The 23800-nt window shown below is 46.5% G+C and overlaps 3 protein-coding genes across 22 annotated transcripts in view; 1 reads left to right on the top strand and 2 right to left on the bottom strand.

Annotated features, from left to right (window-relative positions):
• The window catches only part of IFT46 (intraflagellar transport 46), a 14760-nt gene extending 2495 nt beyond the window's left edge, over positions 1-12265 (top strand). Inside the window, exons 4-13 of one of the 4 annotated variants that reach the window (XM_069555358.1) lie at positions 2458-2588; positions 4810-4884; positions 5040-5133; positions 5563-5691; positions 6746-6867; positions 6987-7088; positions 7233-7299; positions 10645-10705; positions 10988-11073; positions 11780-12265. In XM_069555358.1, the coding sequence (XP_069411459.1) occupies positions 2458-2588; positions 4810-4884; positions 5040-5133; positions 5563-5691; positions 6746-6867; positions 6987-7088; positions 7233-7299; positions 10645-10705; positions 10988-11073; positions 11780-11875 (963 nt within the window). In that variant the 3' untranslated portion in view covers positions 11876-12265. Of the gene's footprint in view, positions 1-2457; positions 2589-4809; positions 4885-5039; positions 5134-5562; positions 5692-6745; positions 6868-6986; positions 7089-7232; positions 7300-10644; positions 10706-10947; positions 11074-11779 lie in introns of all 4 variants that reach the window. The other 3 variants (XM_069555360.1, XM_069555361.1, XM_069555362.1) reach the window with 3 other exon arrangements.
• On the bottom strand, positions 8367-19310 carry TMEM25 (transmembrane protein 25). 17 transcript variants are annotated; one of them, XM_069555342.1, is made up of 9 exons: positions 18978-19160; positions 18357-18450; positions 17807-18118; positions 17087-17377; positions 16756-16884; positions 16435-16465; positions 16181-16281; positions 15955-16041; positions 8367-9237 (listed from the first exon to the last, which is right to left on the bottom strand). In XM_069555342.1, exons 1-9 carry the CDS (start codon positions 19158-19160, stop codon positions 9179-9181), a joined length of 1287 nt encoding a protein of 428 aa, XP_069411443.1. In that variant the 3' UTR covers positions 8367-9178. The 17 variants fall into 17 exon arrangements, with proteins under 17 accessions (XP_069411443.1, XP_069411451.1, XP_069411448.1 ...); XM_069555350.1 differs by having other exon boundaries at positions 18871-18983; XM_069555341.1 differs by lacking the exon at positions 8367-9237 and adding an exon at positions 14566-15825 and having other exon boundaries at positions 18978-19310.
• TTC36 (tetratricopeptide repeat domain 36) lies at positions 14566-23800 on the bottom strand. Its single transcript, XM_069555363.1, has 11 exons — positions 23418-23800; positions 22285-22473; positions 18978-19534; positions 18357-18450; positions 17807-18118; positions 17087-17377; positions 16756-16884; positions 16435-16465; positions 16181-16281; positions 15955-16041; positions 14566-15825 (listed from the first exon to the last, which is right to left on the bottom strand). The coding sequence occupies exons 1-3, from the start codon at positions 23530-23532 to the stop codon at positions 19272-19274; spliced, it is 567 nt and encodes a 188-aa protein (XP_069411464.1). The 5' UTR covers positions 23533-23800; the 3' UTR covers positions 14566-15825; positions 15955-16041; positions 16181-16281; positions 16435-16465; positions 16756-16884; positions 17087-17377; positions 17807-18118; positions 18357-18450; positions 18978-19271.

Below are 23800 nucleotides of genomic sequence, written 5' to 3'. Positions count from 1 at the left end.
GATTTTAATTTTGAAGTCTTAAGGCCCAGATGTCACTTATTGTTATTTTATGAACCAAGAGAATCACCATTTCTTTTTTGTTTTTTTTTTTTTGAGAATCACCATTTCTGAAAGAGAGATCAGAAAATGCCTACAGCTCTAGATGGACGGGGCCTTAAATTTGCACAGGTGCACTGCTTAATAGCTCTTGTGGTTAGCCTTAGCGCATTGTCCAATGCCTATGTTTTAATTATCCTCCAAGAATAGGAGTTTTGAGGACTCAAATGAAGGAGAATATTCGAAGTAATGCAGAAAGCTTCAGTGAGAGAGATGGATTTCATAGGAAGTCTAAAATGTAATGTTTTGAGATAGCTCTGCTTTGTGACTATGTGCTGTTTGACATCTCACCTACAAAGTAATTTTTTGGCCTTTTGTCTGGTATATAAAGTCTTCTGCCTTAGGTCAGAGATTTTGCAAAGCACTAATTTGAAGAAGCAGACAAAGGTGAACAATTTTCCTAATTTGACCTAATTTTGTATATTCATCCTGAGTTTTTCATCTTCACATGATATAGTCAATATTAAAGGCTCATTTATCTTTCCAATTTAATATGCACCCAGAATCAGCAAAAAGGATCCACTTTTGAATAATCTTTAAGCTGACAATATTCTTAAAAAGCTTCCTTTGCTAGACTGCTTCCCATGTGACTCAAGAATAATTTGGGCAGATTTTGAAATAGTAAAGAACACTGTGGGATATCCTTACCAACTGTATACCAGTAAGACAATTTCTGCAACTGTCATCTATACCATATGTTACATATTAGTTAAAATACATTTTTGTTGATGTATAATAAATCTGTGTTATGCTTAGAGGAAAATGTAACCAAAAGTTTTTTTTTTTTAAGATGTCCTATAATATATCACAGTTTTATGTGTCAGAAGCCACTTTAAAAGAATCGTTAAATAATTTTTAAAACTAGAACCAAATATCTCTTAACCTCAGTATAAGCCATTTGGAAACTGAGCTTAAAAACCCATTTTTAAAGGGGGCCAGTTGGCCACCTTTCAGATCCTAAGTGAAGGCATACCACATGCTCCATGCCCTAGAGGCAAAGACAGGGACCCCCATCCCAACTGCCCTGGCAAGCCCAAGCACCACCAGACCCCTTCTCATGGGCTTGAGGGGGTGGGATGGTACATTGAGAACCAGAAGCTCAGAAATGTAGGTTAAAATGCCAAGAACAGAAGAGTCTCTTGAGATACCAGTTTAGTTCAGCTCAGTCGCTCAGTCGTATCTGACTCTTTGTGACCCCATGGACTGCAGCACACCAGGCTTCCCTGTCCATCACCAACTCCCAAAGCTTGCTCAAACTCATGTCCATCGAGTCAGTGATGCCATACCATACAACCATCTCATCCTCTGTTGTCCCCTTCTCCACCTTCAGTCTTTCTCAGCATCAGGGTCTTTTCCAATGAGTCAGATCTTCACATCAGGTGGCCAGCGTATTTGAGTTTCAGCTTTAGCATCAGTCCTTCCAATGAATATTCAGGATGATTTCCTTTAGGACTGAATGGTTTGATCTTGCAGTCCAAGGGACTCTCAAGAGTCTTTTCCAACACCACAGTTCAAAAGCATCAATTTCTTTGGCACTTGGCTTTCTTTATAGTCCAACTCTCACATCCATACATGACTATCTTGAGATATAAGGTACAGTTATTTTATGTAACTTGTGGGAGAAGAAAGGGAGAGCATGAGTAGGTCAGATACCCATTGAATGCAAAGGAAAACCCACAGTCTCTGGAACTGCTGGTCAGAATCCAGGCACAGGGTTGAGTACTATTTTTCTTCATTAGTTATAAGCAGCTTCCCCTCGGAAGTCTTGCAAATTAAATACTAGATTTCCTCCCTGTGATCTTTGTGAGTATTAAGATCCCCTAAAATGTGTCTTCCCCACTTCATCTTCCCCCTGTTTCCTCCCAAAATAACTATTTAGAGGTGCTTTCTTCTTCAGAAGTCCCTCAGTTTTAGAATTGAAGCTGATTGGATAAAGTTTATGCAGAGTTCTCAGGATCTCCTAAGTGAGAGGTAAAAGAGATACGTACTGAATAAAGTATACCCAAGCCACACACAGATGATGACTATGGTTATAGAAAGTGGGGACTCAGTAGCTAAGAAGGAGTGAAGAAGGTTCTCGGGGCCCTTCTGGGGAGGGCTTCCTTTTCTTTCCAGTGAATTGGTGCAAAGTGGGAGGTTTCTCATTAGAGCACTAAGCAAGAACTGGGCAAAAGTACACTGGTGGTGGTGGTGGTTTAGTCACTCAGTCGTGTCTGACTCTTGTGACCCCATGGACTGTAGCCCACCAGGCTCCTCTGTCAATGGGATTTTCCAGGCAAGAATACTGGAGCGGGTTGCAATTTCCTTCTCCCCAGTTTCTCCTAACCGGGAGCTTTCTCTGCCTACCCTGCTTTGTCTCAGGAGAAGAAGAAGACCTCACAGCTGACGCCTCAGCGGGGCTTTAGTGAGAACGATGATGATGATGATGATGACGACTCATCTGAAACTGATTCTGATGATGATGATGATGAGCATGGGGCCCCTTTGGAAGGGTAAGGAGAGCACCCTCGCCAAGGAGGAAACTCTTCCTTCAAAACGCTGGACAGGAGGATGTCAGTGAGAAGTGAACTTCTAGCAGCTCTTTTGATCTTCTCTATTTAGGGTTATCAGATGCTCAGAAACCCAACATAATGAGTTTTCCTTCTTTTCTGGCTCCACTGCCTGAGTCCTGTGATATCACTATGATGTCACTTGCACTGTTTGAAACATCTGTGGGCTCAGGCATTTCATGAGGATTTGCTGAGTCAATTTATCTGATGGTCTCTGACTCCAGGGAGTTTACATTTTAGGGAAGAGAAGATACATTTATAAATACAAATTTATATTATAAATAGCATATTAAATATATACGAGAAGATAAAATCATACATCAAAGCAGTTTTATTTAGTGAGGAAAACATCCACGTGCAGGAGCATTTCTGTTTTAGGTTCAGATCCTTTTAAAAGGACAGGTAGAGAATAGGGGTGCTATTCTCCCATGTTGAAGCAAAATGTTCCTGGATGATGCTTCAGTAAAAATTCTTCTCACCCTGTTCCAGCCCTGGTGCTAGATTAATCATGACCCACCCTGGTAGGTTTTAATCAAAGTAAGTTCTAAGGCCCGTTCATTTAAAATACAATTACTAGCTAAATAAATGATGGTATAGCCAAATCAGTAGAATTCTTCCTAGCCATTAAGAAGTATGAGCCAACACTCTTATGTGGTGGTAAAGAACAATCTTCAAGGGACATTGTTACATTTTAAAAAGGTATAGAAGTCTTTGTGTTGTGTTGGCATGTGTATCAAACAGATACTACATAAGCTATCTCTAGGCTACACTAGGAACTCATAATACTGATTACTCTTGGGAGGGGAGCATAACTTTCCACTGTATACATTCTGTACCTTTTATTTCCTATCATGTGCATGCATCACTTATTCAATGAAGTAGTTTAATAAAAATAAAAATAGTTACATTTTAATTATCCACATGCAGGTAGACACTAAGTAAATTAGGCAAGTGTTTAATAGCAGCCTGACTTTTCATGCTTCACAGTTGACCTTATGATCCTGCTTCCATAAATTATAATCTGGGGAAAGGTAAACTTTAATCTGCTGCTGCTGCTGCTGCTAAGTCGCGTCAGTCGTGTCTGACTCTGTGCAACCCCATAGATGGCAGCCCATCAGGCTCCTCCGTCTCTGGGATTCTCTAGGCAAGAACACTGGAGTGGGTTGCCATTTCCTTCTCCAATGCATGAAAGTGAAAAGGCAAAGTGAAGTCGTTTAGTCGTGTCTGACTCTTCGCAACCCCATGGACTGCAGCCTACCAGGCTCCTCCGTCCATGGGATTTTCCAGGCAAGAGCACTGGAGTGGGGTGCCATTGCCTTCTTTAAGTAATCTATTTAGTTTTTTTTCTTAAGCAACTCTCCCCAGAAGAACCTTAAATCACTTTCCAAGTCACTTATATACTTTGTCAACTCATTGTTGTTTAGTCACTCATTCATGTCCAACTCTTTTGTGACCCCATGGACTCCAGGCTCCTCTGTCCATAGGATTTTCCAGGAAAGAACACTGGGGTGGGTTGCCGTTTCCTTCCCCAGGGGATCTTCTTGACCCAGGGATCGAACCTGCATCTCCTGCATTGGCAGGTGGATTCTTTCCCATTGAGCCATCTGGGAAGCCCGATCAATTCATTACATTCTACTTAATTATAGTCATTAGTATGCACTCTACTATTTTTTTTAACTGTATACATTTCATGTATTAATGCAAATACCTTTCAATAACTGCAGTGTTCAGCTTGACCTATCTCTCAAGTGTTAGACATTTTATTTGTTTCCAATTTTTTACTTTTGTATATAACACTGACAAACATCTTTGTAAAAACTCCCTTTTTTCTTGGGACAAACCATTTTCATGTCAGAAATTAAGATCTCATTCTATCTTTTCTCTTTATCCCCTTCATTTAAAAAGAAAAAAGGAAAACAATTTCTGCTACACTCTAAAATTTTTCAAAATTATGTTTTGGATTTCTTGTAACTTTTTCTTCATTGTCAGAGATAGCTGAGAGCTAATTATAATCAGTTTTAAAGTTGCCTTGCAAGCTGCTCAGAAAAGGCACATGTGGGTGGAGCAGAAACTAGGTTTAGAGTCACATGCTCTGTGGCTGAACCAAGACTCAGCAACCCCCACCCTTCTCTGGCCACCTTGAGCCGTGGTTTCCTTCCCCCAGGGCGTATGATCCCGCAGACTATGAGCATTTGCCAGTTTCTGCTGAGGTTAAGGAGCTCTTCCAGTACATCAGCAGGTGAGTACCAGGACCTCCCACCATAACCCCTAGCCCTGCCTTGCCCTTGCCTTCCTCTTATCTGAAACATGACCATTCCCCTTAGGTTTTTTTCATTCTGAATAATAAGTAAGTTTCACTGACGGTCTCCACCTTCTCATGGCAATATCTCCTAGGTATACACCACAGTTGATTGACCTGGACCACAAACTGAAGCCTTTCATTCCTGATTTCATCCCAGCTGTTGGGGATATTGATGCATTCTTAAAGGTCAGAACATCCTAAAAATGACTCCTTAGGTGTTTCTTCTAACCCTCTGTTACTCTAACAAACAGTTAAACTAATTTCCTTGACTAGCAATAATTACCTTAGTATATATTCTTCATTTCACTGGAATTCTTAACTTGCTTTCAGCTTGAAATTATATTCATTGCTAATAGGTAAATAATTGATTATCTCATTATGTGTTAAAAATTTGTCATATATTTGCCTCCTAATTATCCATAACTTCAGCTTTATATTTAAGGTCATATATTTTTTTCTAGATAGTATTTTAGTACAGGATGATATATAGGCATACTTTTTTTTTTATATAGGCATACTTTTTAATACTAGTAATAGAAATGAACCAGAAGAGTTCTTCCTTAGCTTATTGAAAACAAGTGTGCCTTTTCATGTTCTTACCTTTCTCCTTACCAGGTTCCACGTCCTGATGGAAAGCCTGACAACCTTGGCCTATTGGTATTGGACGAGCCTTCAACAAAGCAGTCAGACCCTACAGTGCTCTCACTGTGGTTAACAGAGAATTCCAAACAGCACAACATCACAGTAAGCTACTGGCCTAGCACAGGCCCCAGCTCAAGGGGGCTGAGAGTAGAAGCCTTGCTAACATTTGAACATTTGAATATTTGAATATTTCAACTTACTCCCTGTTAAAAGGGATGGCTATGATTTCAGCCAGCCCTATTTTTTAGATAACAGTTGTATTAAAATATAATGTAATTAACTGTGAAATTCACCTTTTAAAATTGTACAGTTCAGTGATTTTTAGTATATTCACGGAGCTAATACAACCATCACCATTATTTAAGAACATTTTCATATTCCAAAAAGAAACCCCTTGGTAATTCCCTAGTGGGGAATTACGCCACTAGGTGGTTAGGGCTCAGCAGTGCTGTGGGCCCGGTTCAATCCCTGATCAGAGAACTAAGATACTATAAGCTACTCAGTGCAGCTAAAACACAGAAACAAACAAAAAGAAACCCTATACCCGTTAGTGGTCACTCCTCTTCATTCCCCCCGCTCCTAAACCCTGGTCACTACTTCATTCCCTTTTTTATGGCTGAATAATGTTCCACTGTATGGATGTATCACAATTTGTCTATGCATTTACCTGTTAATCCCACTTCTATTATGCTTCTATGAACATGTACATGTTTTTGCATGGACATGTTGTTATTTGTCTTGGGTATAGGTAGAAGTAGGGTTACTGGGCCATATGGAAACTATTAAATATTTTGAAGAACCGCCAAACTCTTTTCCAAAGTGGTTGAATCAATTTATAGTCCCATCAGCAATGAATGAGAGTTCCAATTTCTCCACATCCTCACCAACACTTGGTATTGTCTGTCTTTTTTATTCTAGCCATCCTACTAGGTTGAAATGGTCTCTCATTGTGATCATTCCTGTCCTGTTGACTTGCCCCTTTCCCCTGGCTCCAGAAGACTTTAACAGGGTTTTCTATAATCTTCATTTGGCTGCTGGCAAGCTTCCCTTTTCATCAGTTACCTCGAATATGAAATAGCTGCATATGATGAGCTTCTCTGTGAAGATAAGGGAGCTACCTATTGCCATCAGCCTGGCTTTCCTGTTGTTTTTCTAGCAACATATGAAAGTAAAGAGCCTGGAAGATGCAGAAAAGAATCCTAAAGCCATTGACACATGGATTGAGAGCATCTCTGAGTTACACCGTTCCAAGCCCCCTGCAACTGTGCACTATACCAGGTAAGAAATAGCACATTCTTCACCATAGTAACCCATGGTAATCTTCACCACCTAGGAAGTCATTGCTTCTGAGGAGGAGATGCCAAGATTGGGACATATTTGAAATATATCAACCTTAGGACCTATGGATCCTGGCCGCTACTGGCTAAGATTGCAGACGTAAAGATTATGGTTTACCTGGTATTTTTACTTAGCCAGCTTCTCCAAACCCTAGGTCTTGGGTAAGTTTGGCCCACCCAGTCTGTGTTCTCTTGAAATCCGAATGTGCCCAGGTTGGGAACCTCCCTTCAGCCTAGAATATCATGATGCAAAGATTGCTGATACCAGCACATGTTTTCTGTTCACATTTGCCGCTATAATTCTAGGCCTATGCCCGATATTGACACACTGATGCAGGAGTGGTCTCCAGAGTTTGAAGAACTTTTGGGAAAGGTGAGTGGAAGGTGTAGCAGGAACTTAGAGAGTGTGGCATTCATTCTAGGAACCACAGTTTCTCTCTTCTTGTATTACTATTATCATTAACTTTTAAATTTATGTATAATGTAAAATCAGAAACAAACACATTAAGTGTTGATTAATTTTCACCAACCAAATACCTTTGTGTAACCAACATATCAGATAAAAAAGAGAACATTGCTGGCACCCTAGAAGCCCCCTCAGGCTTCTATCTCCCAACTTAACTACCATCCTGACTTCTAACAGCACAGATTAGGTTTGCCTGTTTTGTATTTTATCTAAATCTAATCATGTTCCTTCGTGTCTTGTTTATTTGCTCATTTGTATTGTTCATCCATGTAGAGATTTATCCATATTGTTTCCTAGATTGTGGTTATACATTTGTTCTAATTATGGTATTCCATTGTTTGAATATAGGACAATTTATTTATCCATTCTATGATAGCCATTTGAGTAGTTTCCAGATTTGAGTTGTTATAAATTACTCTGTAATATTATTATACTATTGCTTTGAACACATAACTTTTGGTGAATGTATGTACCTAAAGTATTACCACTGTAGACTTACCCTTTCCACAGAGGTATATGTCCTGTTTTGAGTAGCTGATGTCCCATTCCTAATGATCCTAAATTTTTAAAAAGTGCCCAGGAATATATTTCATAAGAAATTGTCAAGACCTTTTTGAAAGCAAATTATACAACTTGAGTGGAGGGCAGGCATAAGCTCGCAGTGAATGAGGAGTCAAGCCACGTTCCTGGAAGGCGCCGTCACTCCTCCCCAGTGCACCATGGCAGTGGAATGCTGTTGCAGTTCGGATTTTAACTGCATTATTTTTTAGAAATTGAAATTTTTTAACAAAGGTTATCAGAGAGAGTCAACTTTCAAGTCTAATTAAAATTTCAGGGAAAAAATGATGGAGGATTTGCCCTGTCAGACATTAGAAAATTATAGAGCTATAGTAAATAATAGTGTTCTGGTTAGGAAAACAGCTAGATCAGCAGCACATAGACAACCCAGAAAAAAAACCACGTAAATGTGGAAATTTGCTGTATAAGAAAGATGGTCATTTTACTTTTTTTTTGGCCATGCCTCACAGCATGCAAGATCTTAGTTCCCCCACCAGGGATCAAACCCACGCCCCCTGCAGTGGAAACAGAATTTTAAGCACTGGACCATCAAGGATGCCCAAGAAAGATGGTTAAATGATTACAGGTAGAATGGGTTGTGATGAGATTACTGACCAGTCACTTGAGAACAATAGATCTATGCCTCAACCATATGCATGCTGCTGCCGCTGCTTAGTTGCTTTAGTCGTGTCGGACTCTGTGAGACCTCATGGACTGTAGCCCACCAGGCTCCTCTATGCGTGGGGATTCTCCAGGCAAGAGTACTAGAGTGGCTTGCCATGATCTCCTCCAGGGGATCTTCCCAACCCAAGGATTGAACCTGAGTCTCCTGCATTGCAGGCAGATTCTTTACCATTGAGCCACCAGGAAAGCCCCAACCATATACATACATGAATTCCAAATGAGTTAAACATATAAGGTAAAGATAAAGCTATTACAAGTACCACTTTTTTTATATAGGAGAAATATTCAGTTGTCCAAAAGGTTCGTTCTGGTTTTCCTGTCTGATGTTATGGGAAAACCCAAACAAATCTTTTGGCTAACCCCAATACTTACTACTGTTGGGATGGTGAGGTATTTGTTTGCATAATAAGAATCTTAAAAGTCATGTGGAAAATGTGAGTTTAGACTCACACAAGTAAAAAATTCTAACAGTTACCATAAACAAAGTTTAAAATATAATGGACTGGGAATTCCCTGGCGGTCCAGTGGTTCGGGCTTCGCACTTTCACTGCCAAAGGCCAGGTTCAATCCCTGTTCCAGGAACTAAGCTCCTGAGTGGCATGGCTGAAAAAAACAAGTGATGGACCAAGAAGTTACTTACATATGTATGTGACAACATTACTATCCAAGCAAAGAGCTTTTGCATGTGTGCTAAGAGATCGAACCTGCATCTCCTGAGGCTTCTGCGTTGCAGGCAGATTCTTTACCACTGAGCCACCAGGGAAGCCCAAAGAGCTCTTACATATCAAGAAAATTGAGCAAAGATGATAACAGTTCCTTCCTGGTCATGGTATTTAAAACTGCTACCCATGTTCCCCAAGCTCTCTACCTGCTTTTTCTCCATAATACTTACCTTCTGACATATTATATACCTTATTTTGTCTTTTGTTTCTCCCTACTAAAATGTAAGCTAATGAAGACAGTTTTTTGGGGGTATATGTTTATTGAGAAACTACTGTAAAAAAGCAAAGAATTTGAAAACAGTCTCTTTTATCACAGCATTTTAAAGTGGTAGCTGAGGAAAAAATGTCTGACCAGGGAACTGAATAGACAGATTGTGGTACAGCCAGTCAGTGATGAATTACTCACTTGATGAATTATTTGGCCTTATTTTGTTCTGATACAGAGAAGTATCAATTATATGCTGGAAAAAAGAAATTGCAAAAGCTGATTTTTATAAAATTACACCCTGATTTTTATAAAAAGAGAACAAAAAAGTTTTTAAAGATGCTAATGGTTTTTAAACTTACAGTATGAACTGGTTTTGATCTGGAGCCTGTCATCTGAGATATCATGTCACTTTTTCTGTTCCTGTGGTGTCCAAGAACCATTAGGCCTTATAACTCCAAGTCACTATAAACACTTGGCCATAACCTGGGTCCAGTTTCTTCTTCACAAATACAGGAAGACTGCATGGCAGTGTATTTTACTTATAAAATATTTTAGCCCTATTATATCTTCTGCTATTTCAGTGGTTAATGAGTATGACCAATTCCATTTTACTGATCAGGAAAAAAAAAAAATTGTGTTATTGCTCAGGCTGCTGTAACACAGTACCACAGACTGGATGGCTTAAGCAAAGGAAAGCTATTTTTCGCACTACTGGAAGTTGGACATCAAACTGTCCACAGAGCTGATTTCTTGCAGAACCTTTCTCCTTGACTGTCTCTTCCCTGTGTCTTCATGTGGTCTTTCCTCTCTGTGTGTCTGTGTCCTAATTTCCTCCTATAAGGATTCCAATCACCCTGGAGTAAGGTTCATCCTAATGACCTCATGTTAACTTATCTCTTTTATGACAATATCTCCAAATACACTTGGGGTCAAGACTTTGGCATATAAATTTGAGGAGGACACAATTCAGCCCATCACACTCCTTATGCTTGGAGCTCTTTTCCTTCAGAGAAAGAGAGTGATGCTAGGACCACTGAAATTTCAGCCTTTTGATTTGGGTCTGTCCCATGCCTCTCCTAGGTGAGCCTGCCCACAGCAGAGATTGATTGCAGCCTGGCAGATTACATTGATATGATCTGTGGTAAGCCCTCCTGTCCCTTTCTTGGCCCTGTCTTTGGATAAATTCACTGTGGGCTGTTGAAAAGGCTTTTTTACTCTGAGTTACAGCCTTTTCTTTAAGCCAGTTATGCTGTTTGGCAGCACTTGAGGGTGGTGTTTGGGTTTTTGTGACTACCTGCTAGGTATTTAACCCCTAGAGTTACAGTAACACATTCCATCTGGGAAGGGACTGGCCACATAAACAGAAATGCCCCATATTCCCAGATTTTTGTTCGTTTCTGCTCATGGGAGATCTCGATTTCAGCCATCCTAGACATCCCTGTCTACAAGAGTCGAATTCAGTCCCTCCATCTGCTCTTTTCCCTCTACTCGGAATTCAAGAACTCGCAGGTAAGACCAGCACTAGAGATTGACTTTAGCTGTAGTGCCTGCTGCTGCCACTGTGCTCAATCTGCTGTGACTCTGCCTGTGACACTGGAGGAGGTCTCTGCCTGGAGTTATCATTACCCTGTCCATAATGGAGGGGACTGTGAAGCAGGCAGGGGTGGGGCTGGTAAAGGAAGGGGAAATAGAACCCATGTGGGCATTAGGGTAGGTGAGGATCTACAGTGGACACTCAGTCTTACAGAACCAAGTGGCCTAATGAATGGAAGCAGGAAGCATGGAAAAAAGGGGGTTCATGTTTGAAGGAGGTAGGGCACATTTCTAGCTGTTTTTCAGACAACACCAAGGAATTGTTTTAGAAGTAGAATTGGGAGGAAAAATGGAGCTTAAAGAGTTGTAAAGAGGTTGTATGTGTGCTAAGTTGCTTTAGTTGTGTCTAGCTCTTTACGACCCCATGGACTGTAGCCCACCAGGCTCCTTTGTCCATGGGGTTCTCCAGGCAAGAATACTAGATGAGTTGCTATGCCCTCTTCCAAGGGATCTTCCCGACCCAGGGATCAAACCCGTGTCTTTTACATCTCCTGCATTGGCAAGCAGGTTCTTTACCACTAGAGTCCCCTGGGAAGCCCTATGAAGAGGTTAGTTCTTGATAAAGTGTCATAAACTAGCATAGCCCCAAATCCTCCATATTCCCTCTCCTCTCTCCTCACAGCATTTTAAAGCTCTAGCTGAAGGCAAGACAGCATTCACCCCTCCATCCAACTCCAACTCCCAGGCTGGAGATGCTGAGACGTTAACCTTCAGCTGAGACACCTCCCATGTGGCTGTCTCACGGCTCCACCAGCCCTTCTGCCCCAGCTGAGGAGGGGTCACCGTCAGCCTCCTGGCAGCCTTGCCGGCCTCACACCTTGACTCGGGCACGGCGCTCATCCTACTACCGTTTCTGCCAGAGAGCACTGCTCGTGGCCATTCAACGGCTAATGACTGTTTCAGAGCTCCTTCACACAGGAAGTATGCCTTGACACCACTGTGGGGATCTGGGCTAGAAGCACTGGAATTCCTGGGATCCCAGGATGCTCAGGATGGGAGGAAGGTTGAAAAGATGTTCTTTTTGAGATAGCAATAGGATTATTTTCTTTCATGCATAAAGTCAATTGGCAAAGGTTTTACAAATAAAATGCTCTTATCTTTCAGGTTATACTGCTGTCCTTTAATACAGAAGAGAGAAGGCAGACTGATCGTAGGCAGAGATGAGAAGCTCGGCCTAGAGGCATTCAGTGACTTGCAGTTTAAGCAAATCAACCTTCAGAAATAAAATCAAACCCCAGTCCTTCAAGATTGGCAATAGAGGGGAAACATTTTTCTCCCGGAACCTATTTTTTCTGGGAGTCTCCCACCAGGTAGTGCTGCCTGCCTGTCTGGCCCCAGACTGTCCAGCTGTGGTCTCAGGGAGCCTAGCCACTGCAGCCACCCAGGGGAAAGAGGATAGGGTCTTGGATTAGGGTGGCAGTGGTAGAGATGGACAGATTGGGGACATCTTCTGAAGGTTTTATCAGCTAAATTCTACTCAGGAAGACAAATTCTAACAAAGGATGTTAACTATGGGCAGCTGGTTACAAAAGTGTCTGAAGAAACAAAAGGGAGAATGGAGGGTGCTGAAGGGACAAGGGTTTAGCATGCACTGCGGGGACTGGAAACAGAAGAGTTGCCAGTGGGGGGGGTCAGGACTGCCAAGCAGGCCCACAGCCCCTCTTAGCAGGAGACAGCCACCCTCCTCTCTCCCACCCTCTCCTGCTTTGCCAAGTGCCTCCCACTGGCAGAAATTAACAGCTGGCAAGGGAATCTGGAAAACTGGGCAGCATGGAGTACAGAAGGGAGGGTGTGGGGTAAGAAGACAGAGAGATAACCAGCAGAGGTGGAACCAATAGAACTTGGTGATAGAGTAGATGTGGGGGATGGAAGAGAGGAAATCAAGGACGACTTGCAAGTTTTGGGGCTTGAGCAGCTGGGTGGATGATGGACATGAGGATAGGAATAAGGGGCCACATTTCAAATAAGAGGATAAAATAGAGGAATGAGTGGTGAGGCTCTCAGCCCTCTTCCAGGCTTATCCCTCCAAAGCAGAATATTGGAAGAGTCCCGAGCAGCCTAAGAGAAAAGATATTGATGGGATAATCTAAGCAAATGTCTCGGTCCCTCTACCTACCCATCAACTTGTATTCAGCCTTGGTTACCTCGTTCTTGTGTGTATGTATGTGTCTGTGTGTATACACATAGACATACTTGCAGCTCTCATTCTTAAATATGAATGTACAGTCACTAAGCACTTGAAGAAAGCCAGAAAAAGAGAGACTAAAATACAGCAAAGAAAATCAGAGAAACTAAACTTTTTTTTAACTATTATATTCATAGAGAAGTAGTTCTCAAATTTGGTTGCATGTTAGAATCAACTGGAGATCTTCTAGAGATAAGTTTCCTCTCCCAGACAATACACCAGACTGATAAAAATCACAACCTCTGGAGGTAGGATATAAGAATATATTTTTTAAGCTCCTCAGATTATTTCAATATGCAGACAAATTTGAGAACCACTATCAAAGAGAGATGAGAAAACACCACATCCATGAAATAAAAGCAGGAGACTTATAAAAGGAACATAAATACAGCAAGAAGATACAACAGTTATAAACATTTACACACCTAATAACAGACTCCAAGAATATATGAGGCGAAGCTGACAGCTGAAGGGAGAAAGTTTTACAATAATAGCAAGACACTCTCAATAAGGGATAGAAGACCCAGACTGAAAATAAGTAAGGAAATAGCCTGAACTGCACAATAAACCAACTAGTTCTAATAGACATAAACAGAACTCTAGCCAACAGCAGAGAATACACTTAAGTGCACATGGGACATGTTCCAGGATAGAACATATGTCAGGGCACAAATTAAGTCTCAACAGATTTTAAAAGGTAGCATACAAAGTACTTTCTCAGACCACCATGAAGAGCAGTTAGAAATCAATAACATAAGGAAAAACTGAAAAATTCTGCAGAAGTTAAACAATAACCAATCGGGCAAAGAAATCACAAGGGAAATTGGAAAATACTTAGAAATAAATGAGAATAAAAACACAACATTCCAAAACTTATGGGCTACAGCAAAAGCAGTGCTCAGAGGCAATTTATAGTTATAAATGCTTACATTAAAAAAGTACTCAAGGGACTTACTTCCCTTGTGGTCCAGTGGCTAAGACTCCCAAGTTCCCAGTGCAGGGGGCCCAAGTTCTGGGGAATTAGATCTCACATGCCACAAGTAAGACCAGGCACAGCCAAATAAAGCAGTAAATTTAAGTACTCAGTCTGGCTTTACAACCCGAGGAATTAGACAAAGAAGAAACTAAACTCAAAGCTAGTGGAAGGAAGGAAATAAGATTAGAGCAGAGATAAATGGAGAATTAAAATTTTTTTTTTGAAGGAATGAAACAGACATGTAATATTCACTCATTCAAGTTTATTGAACCTACTGTGTGCTTAGCACTGTCCTTGGCAGTACCAAGGAAAATTATAAAGGTATCAACAAGGGAAAAATATACTTTGCTCGCTATTAATTTGCAATCTTTTTCATGTTGCTTTTCAACAGTGTACTTAGGTTGTTCTGGGATATATTATCTCCCCTCCTTTCCCATGTCTCCCTAAGGTTTCCAGCACTGTCAAATTATGTGCCACTGTGACCATCCCCTAAAGAATGGAGGATGGGACAAGAACAGTTTTCTGCTGATGGGGAGGTCATGGCTAGGCTCCCATGGAAGGGGGAGATACTTTGAGCAGAAACCCGTCAACCCCAAGGGCTCAGGGCACTCACAGTGAATCATAAAAAGGCCAAACTTGGGAAAGCCACAGGCAGGGCCCAAGGGGCCCAGTCACTCCCTTCCCAGGAGATGTGCTTAAAGTGCTATCTCTGTAAGAAAACGAGGCATAGCTACATGCAGTCCTGGAGGCACCAGACTTCTCACCTCCCTCTCGTCTCCTGACTTGTGCTAATACCAGGCTCTGACACCACTAGGGCCCAGGCCAGTGGGGAAGTCTAATGCCCAGTGAAGAAGGTCCAGCGTATAACCTACGATGCCCAAGAGGGGCAGAGAGATGCAGCAAAAAGAACTGGTCTGTGCTTCGCCAGCACCCCTAGATCAGGGGTGGGTTTGTGTGGAAAGGGCAGGTTGGTTCTGTAGAGCTAGCAGGGTCCTAAATTTTCCCTGAGGGAACAAAGCTGCATAGCATGTGAAGGAAATCCAGGACGTGCAGGGACCCCCATTCCCCAACCAGGCATGCCCTATGCCTGCTGTACACGGTGCTGAGGAGCACTGGTGCGGGGCAGAGCCGGCCCAAGCTGGCAGGGCCATGCCACGCTTAGATGCTGGCTGACCTCCAGGCACACCTGGACAGACAGCTCCATCCACCTGGGCACACGCAGTCATGCAGGCCCTCAACTGGAGTCGGTCCAGGTCCAGCCAGGAGTAGGTCCAGCTGGCAGCCTGGCCAAGAATACCCGTGCCCCCAAGCAAGCAAAAGTGGCAGAGGCAAGGCCTCTTCCCATTGGCAACATGGCCAGGCAGAGGATGCCTTGGACGAGGACCAGGAGGATGCCCAGGGGCCAAGAAGTTACTCTCTGTCTTGGCCTCATCTCAGAGCCAGATCTCGTCACTGCTCACACTGGACACCCGGTAAATGTAGCCCAGCATTGGGAGGCGGATGAAACCTGGGGGGTCAGAGATCAGTCACCCTCATTTCTTGGAAGCTGGGAGACCACTCTCTGCCCTTGGGGACTTAGAGGCCTTTGGCACACGTAGGAGGGCAAGGGAGCAGGGCAGCAGGCCGCTTTTCCTACCTCGGCTGGTGAGGAGGCCACCAGGCTCCGGGTCCAGCAGGTCTGGCCGGCTGTTGTCCTGAGTCGTCTGCCGTTCCGCTGGTTTCCCTGTGGGGTGACAGAGAGGGTGGTGCCGGGATGAGGCGTGTGCCCGATGGGGCCTAGCCCCTCCTAAGGTCCAGTGTCTCTATTTTTTCCAGAAGCACCTCTGAAGATAAAGCTGGGGCAAACAGCTTGCTGGGTGTACCTCTGCAGTCTGGAGTGAGGTCATTGAGCTGAAGATTGGATGGGAGGGACATGTTCTCGCGTGGCAGGCGCACGTTGTTGAGTTTCAGGTTGTTGGAGTCACTACAGGAGGACAAAGGCTCGGATGGGCCCTGGCACCAGTGGGCACAGATTCCTGCTTGGAGGCCATTCCAGAACCACCAGAAAGCCCAGAATCCCGCCTGTCCCATGCCGCCTCTCCATCTGGCCCCTCCATGAAGCCCCAGGAGAAATTACCTAGAGATCAGGGATGGGCGCCGGGAGGGGCCTGCGGAGAGAGAAACCACAGCACTGTCTCAGTGCCCACCCCCTCTGGGCTCTGCCCCCTGCCCTCTCAGGCCCAGGTCCAAGCAAGGGGCCTCTCAGATGGCCAGACTGGGTTCTCAGTGCTCAGCACGCTCCCTGGGACGTATGTGTCTAAACCATGGCCACACCCAGGAAGACCTGCCACTTGTCAGAGACCTGCCCAGCTCCAGTCCTGCCCGTGCCCTCACCCTCACCCCGGACCTCATCTCCACACTCCCAGCATCCTCTGTACCCGCCTTGCTTTGGCCTTACCTTTGGTCTTCTCTTTCCTGCAGACCAGGCAGGCCACCAAAGTGCTGAACCCCACCAGGGTGCCTAGGGCAAGCCCTCCAGCCACAATGATGCCCAGCAGTGGCACTTCCACCCGGGTGGCCAGGAGCCCTGCAGGTGGTCCTCTGGTTAGTTCCAAGCAGGCATGACCCCTGACTCGGAGACACCACAGGTCCCTACTCTGTCCTCTTTGCCCAAGGTGGCTGGGGACAGCTTTCATGAGAACTTACCCAAAAGACAAGTCTTCCCATTTCTGCACCATGGCCCTACACCCACCCGAGGCTCTGCTGGGCCTGGGGCTGGCAGTGCTCACCTGGGGCTGGAAGCGAGGAACTGGTGACACCCACGTCGTTTGTGGCCACCACGGAGAGGTTGTGTGGCAGGCTGTGGAGCTGCAGCTGCACGGTGTGGTTGGTGAGCCAGGGGTAGTTCTGGGCATCCAGCACCAGGAAGTCTGAGGTGTTGACAGTCACTGGCCCATCCTGGTCGATCCAGGTCACGTTGGCAGGTGGGTTGGCACGCACGAGGGCAAAGAGGATGACCAGAACGCCCGGGCCCTGAGCTTCCTGGTACTTGGCCCCAACCTGAGCAATCTCCGGCTTAACTGGTGCAAAGCAGAGACCACTATGTTCCCACCACAGCCCCTTGCTTGCCTTGCCCTTTCTTACCAAACCCAGAAGGGAGCCAGGGGCCTGGACCTCTCCTTAGGAGGCACCAGGAAAAAGGATAGCTGGGTCTGCCAGAGGTAGCATTTCATAAGGGCATAAACACTAGAACCAAATGTCCAGAATCCTGACTCTGCTACTTACCAGCTCTATGACCCAGGGAGATTGCTTAACCTCTCTGTGCCTCAGTTTTCTGATTTATAAAATGGGGACAATAGTAATTAACTCATAGGATTGTTGTGAGAATAAAGTGAGTTAATATTTGCAAAGTGCTTAAGTGTTAAAACATCCTAGCAAACTGCCTGCCTGGTGGCTGTTGGGGGTCCCTGGGCAGAGAACCCCTCTCTGTCCACCCGAGGGGCACTCACATTGCACATTGAGGATGACGGATGCATTGGCTGACTGGCCACTGCTTGCGTCCTGCAGGGAGCAGATGAGTTCATGCTGGGCCCGCTGGGCAGTGACAGTGAAAGTGCTGGTGCCTCCAGAGAAGGCCTCCCGGCCCACACTCTGCAGTCTCGAGGTGCTGGCCTCCTGCAGCTGTCCATCCAGGTACCAGGCCAATCGAGGGGTGCCAAGTCCCCCTGCCACCCGGCAGGTGAAGGCATGGCGTTCATTCTCTCGAAGTGCCCGCTCTGCCCAGGTCTGACCATCAATTTGTGGCGCCAGCTCCCCCCAACCTAGAACATAGTGGAGTCTGGGGAGAGCTGGTGGAGAGTTAGTACTGTTGTGACCCGGGTGAGGTCCAGTTCCAGAGGGACCTGGGTTCACTCACCAGGGACTGGCTGGACCTTGGTAGGTGGATAAGAGACCAGTTTTGGTGCCTAAAGTGGGACCCAAACTGAAGATGCAGGCAAGGAGGGGAGAGACAGGGACTTGACCCCATAAACACATGCTAAGGGATGGACAGGGGTGTACCTGAGCTCAGAAGGGCCGGCAGGAGCAGAAGTGTGTGCGGGAGGGTAGCTGGCCATGGAGGCAGTGCCATGGTGGCCCAGGCCTGGGCCCCAGGCTGCCGAGAGAAGAGGGCGGGCCTCAATGTTAGTATCCAGGTGAGAGCAGACAAGCTTTAGTAACTCCTCCAGCAATTTATTCTCAGAAACAAAAATGAACCATGCACGGAAACGCAAATGTAGAATGACCCACAGTGGTGAAGACAAAGACGCAATGATCATCAAGCCCCAAGGTCCAAACCCAGGCTGGCACGTGTACGTGTACACCTGCGGGCGCAGAATTGAGCCCTGACTCCAAGGAACAAACAAGCACATGCTCGCAGGTACACAGAAACAACCGGCAACCGTGCAGCCCGCACCAGGCCAAAATACACAACACACACGCACACACACGCAGACACTCGGGTATACGCGCCCCTCCCTCAAAGGGATCGTCCTCCCAACCCCGGTTCTCTCTTGCCCGCTTCCCTTTCCCATACCCCTTTTCCCATCCTCCGGATTTGGGCCGAAGAGAAGGTGATCCAGGACGCAGGGACAGAGAAGCATCCCCGCTCCCACCTCCGCCCAGCCTTTCCGGGCGGCTCACCTGGCTCACTCCCCGAGCGCAGCCGGAGCGACTGCTCAGGCCTGCGGAGCACCGTAGTCCGCCGCAGGGGTCGGCGCTGCGCCAGACAGGGCCAATCGATGCCCGATCTCGGCCCGACAGGCCCTTCCTCCAGGGTGGCTGATCCGGGACTGCCTCGCGCGCAGGGGACCCTTGAGCGCCCATCCCTGCGAGGGATGGCGAACGGACGCAGACACAGGCTGGGGCTGGGCGAACCGACAGCTTTATTGGTTGCTAGCGCATCCCCCAACTCCTCGCCCTCCCGCCTAACAGCGCTCAGCGCCCGTCGCGGGGCCGGCGCAGCTGCCCCATCACGTCGGCCAGCATGCGGTTGCACAGCGCCGCGTACGGGTTGAGCAGCACCAGCTGGCGGCGCGCAAACGGGCTGCCCAGCCTAGCCGCCTGCTCGAAGTCTCTGCGGGCGTCGTCGTCCCGGCCCTGCAGCCGCGCCACGAGCCCGCGCTGCACAAAGCCCTGGCGGGCGGTGCGACCCCGGCCGCCGCTCAGCGCCAGCGCGCGCTCCAGGTCCTCCAGGGCGCCTGCGGGACGGACGGACGGATGGGCAGAGGTCAGGGCCGCGGCCAGCGAGATCCGGCCCCGAGTGCAGGCTCTGGGGCTCGGCCATTTACATTGCGCCCGCAGACGACCCTCGAGATCGGGATTGTTATTTCCGTTACGCAGAGATAAAACTGGAAGAGTGGGCAAAACTCGGCCTAGACTGCAGTTAGTGGCAGAGTTGGGACTGAAGTCCAGGTCTCGCCTTGTCCATGTTATTTTCCACCATCTGATACATCAAAACAGGGGTGGTCACTATATTATGAATCTGCTCCCCGGCACAAAGCAGGTGGTTTCTTACACATACATTAAAATTCTACCCTGTGCCAGGTGACTGACTGAATCCCAGGGTCCAAAAGCATTAGTATTAACTGACAACCATTTCTTACACAATAAAGTCCATTTTTTGTTTGGTTTTTCCTTTTTGGCTGCACCAGGCGGTCGAGATCTTAATTCCCTGACCAGGGATTGAATCCATGCGCCTTCAGTGGAAGTGCAGTGTCTGGACCACTGGACCACCAGGGAAGTCCCTCACTAACGTTTTTTTCCCCTTTAATATGTATTCTTTTGTATTTTATTTGGCTGTGCCGGGTCTTAGTTGTAGCATGTGGGATCTAATTCTCTCACCAGGGTTTGAACCTGGGTCCTGTGCATTGGGAGCACGTAGTCTTAGCAACTGGTTCACCAGAGACGTTTTCTTCTCTAACTTTTCAAGACATTTCTCTCTTTTCCACTGTATGCCTTAAAATAGCTCCTCTCACCTGTGTTCTCTACTGACTGCCTCTCCTTACTCTTTATTTCCATGGTCTTCCTTATCTTGTATCAAAGTTTTCTTTGAAGGAGGTCTTGGAGCCAGAGCTGGCCTGCAGCACTTTGGTCACCCTCATAAATACTTGGCTTCTTAGGCATCAGAGCTCTGAACTCAGCCTCAGCCAGCCAGTTGGCACCCACTGTAGGTCCCCCGAGCTGCATTTGTTCTGGGCTCTGCTTCCATTCACTCCTGTCCTCTAGTCTGTAGAGCCTGTTAGGGCAGGGCGCTCGGGGAGTGCCAGCAGCATCCTGCACCAAGGCTGATCTCCCCGTCCTCTGGGTTTTGGTCCCCAGAATGCAGCAGGGGCTCTGCTCCCTACCCTAACTGGTTGGTTGAGAAGCTCTCTAATCACAGCATTTATTGATTTCCCTCAGAGGAGTTGGTCTGGAGGAATTGAAGGCCTTCAGGCAGAAACCCCTTGGATGCTCTCTGGGGTTCTGGTCTATAGGCTTTCCTCAGCGGCCTTTATGGCCCTGCTCTGCCAAACTGGTGGCAGAGAAGCCTGGGAAAGGGGCCCTCAGAGTTCCTGGATATTCTCAGAATGGAGTCCCACCTCCCCAGCCTGGCATTCCTGGCCCCAAGAACACCTCCACTACCATGAGTTCCCTAGGAGTTCCCTACTACGCTTCTGTGGTTTACTCTTCAGTAATTCCTGGTGTTTTCAAGACAGAGTTCCATCTGGGCCTCATTTTACCAATTCCTCACCCTCTTGGTCTCTCTTTACCTCTCCAGGCTCTGAAGAGACTCCATCCTTCCAGCCCTCCCTTTCCAGCCAGAGTAGAGATCTGAAGCTCCCTGTTCCTGTCCGTGACTTCTGGACTTCTACAGGCCATGCCTTCTCCCACTTGCTGCCCTCCTACATGTCTTTAAAACTCACCCCTCAGGAGCAGACCCCAAGCTGAACCCTCTCAGCTTGTTATGTGGCTATGAGGTTTGTGTGTCTGTCCTGTCCTCTAGGCTGAGCATGAAAAGCAGTATCACGTGGGGATTAAGCCCTGCCACATGAACCAAATCCCAGCTTTGCCACTTCTCAGCTATATGACTAGCAAGCTATTTTACTTAACTTCCAAGCTTCGGTGTATCATCTGTCAAATGGAGACAACAAGAGCATGCACCTTTTTAGGGTTGTCATGAGGGCTAAACAAATGACAACAAAAATGTGAAGTGTTCAGTCAGGGGGCTTCCCTGGTGGTCCAGTGGTTAAGACTCTGCACTTCCACTGCAGGGGGAATGAGTTTGATCTCTGCTTAGGGAACTAAGATCCCATAAGCCGCAGGGTATGGCCAAAAAAGAAATAACAATAAATTAAAAAAACCTTTATTATTTTTTAAAACAGGACTTCCCAAGTGGTTCAGTCCCCTTCCAATGCAGGGGCTGGGGGTTTGATCCCTGGTCAGGGAACGAAGATTCCACATGCCATGGGACAACTAAGCCCATGCGCCAAACTATTAATAGAAAAGCCCCTTCCATGTACCACAGCAAAGACCCAGTGCAAACCAAAAAAAAAAAAAACAACAACAACTCTGAATCCATGATTGAAGAGAAAGGACAAGATGCATCTTGTACAGCACGTTGGTTAACAGATTTAGAAAGTAGGAGAATAAAGTTACCGTTAAGAAAATACATACAGGTGCTTAATGCCTGGCACAGAGTAATTGCTGTAAGAGTCCTCAGCACCTAGACCACTGCTACAATATAGGCTCTCATTAAATCTTGTACATAAACAGACTGTAGTCTCTCTGACTCTCACAATATCCCCAAGAGATTAGCAGGGCCCATAACGTATCTCTTATGAGTACGAACATAGGTTCCAGAGGAGCTCGGTGACTTTCCACACTCCCAAGTCCAAGCCCCACGGCCACACCATCTCTGGTCTGTGTCCTCCCAGACCCCCTGCACAGGCTCCAGGGACCCTCCCCTCACCTGCCACATCTCCTTGGAGACGCCGGGCCTGGGCTCGGTTATTGTAGGCTGAGGCCCTCTCAGGCAATAGGTTGATAGCTTGGCCAAACCTCTCTAGGGCTGTGCTGAGGTCGCCAGCCTCGGCTGCGATCACCGCCTGCAGCTCCAGGGCCTTGGACTGTTCCAGCTGAGCTCTCGGGAAAACTTCATCTGTGCCGGGGAGGGAGCCAGGAGGAGACAGCTATGTGGTTGGCAGCAGGAAGCAACAGTTCCCGTGGGCTTTGGAAACCTGGGACATGAGCCAGGGCTGACCAGGCAGGGTGTAGGTCACTACAATCAGATGCAGCGTTTGGGGTAGGGGGAGCAGAGGTCACTGAGGCAGAGCCCTGGCACTGCTTAGTTCCAGAGAGAGCTGGAGAGCGGCCTTGGTTGGCTCCCCAGTGCCAAGAGAATGAAACCAAACTCTAGCCTGTAGCTAAATGACTGGTTGAAGGTCACACCCCCAAGAGGTTGCACAGATTGGATTGGAACCCAGGTCTTTCCGACTCCTTAGTCTGTCCCCAGTTAGTTCTACTGCATTGCTTCCAGCAGGAAGGCCTCCATGATACAGTCATGAAAACCATTTCCAATGTTTCCCTCAGCTTTTCAGCCTTAAGTTTCATTAAGATGTGGGCTTTGCTCCGTTAGAAACAAAGAGCATCAAAACTTCTGGACGGTGACAGTCCCTCTTAGGGGCCAGTGGAAAAGCCAGTGAGCACATTCAATCTGGAAGCATTAGCTCAGGGCTTGGCATTTAAAGGTGACACTGAATGCTTGCTTAGTTGAAACTGGTTAGCTGAGCTACCCCCTGCCCCGTTTCTGTCTTCCATGCTGTGGAGGGTGATACCCTCTGTTCTGACAAAGCTGTGTTAATTTCACATGGCCCCGCTCCCCGCCACCACAGTTAAACTTGGGGCAGGGTTGGAGGACAAACCCTGGCTTTCTCCTCTGGGCACAGTGACTCTTGCCAAGCTTCCATCAGTGCACTGAGGATCAGCAGTCATCATCCAAGTGTCGGGGGACGAGGAGCCTTGTAAGACAGCCTACTTCTGCCACCCCAGCGAGGTAGTAGACCAGCCAATGTGGAGAGCTGGATTCCAAGGTCAAATACTTACCTTCATCTTCTTCCTTCTCTGCTTCCTCTCCCAGGTCCAACCCAACAATATCTCCAAACGGGGAGTCGGGGTTGAAGATGGCCTGCAAGACGGCCTGATCATTTGGAGTCCCCATGGTATTCAACTCCCAGATCAAAAAGGTGACTCACAGTGAGGGAAAGGAAAAAGGGCTGAGGGCTGAGCCTCTTGCCAGTTTTAAGCCTCTACCTGAATCAGAGGGAGGAGGTCTGTTTGAGGACCAGCCCCCAAGAGGAGTGTCGTCCAGTCTTCGGCTGGAGTGTAACCTCAACCCCCTTCAGCCTGGGGACAGTGACCCTGGCTTGGCCGAATATTTACAAATATTTCTCAACTGCTTCTCTACCCCCACCCCCACCCCCCAGTCT

The sequence above is a fragment of the Ovis canadensis genome, chromosome 15 (assembly GCF_042477335.2).
Source record: "Ovis canadensis isolate MfBH-ARS-UI-01 breed Bighorn chromosome 15, ARS-UI_OviCan_v2, whole genome shotgun sequence".
Lineage (NCBI taxonomy): Eukaryota > Metazoa > Chordata > Mammalia > Artiodactyla > Bovidae > Ovis > Ovis canadensis.
The sequence above is the reverse complement of the archived record's forward strand: the minus strand, read 5'-3'. Positions and strand labels throughout refer to the sequence as shown.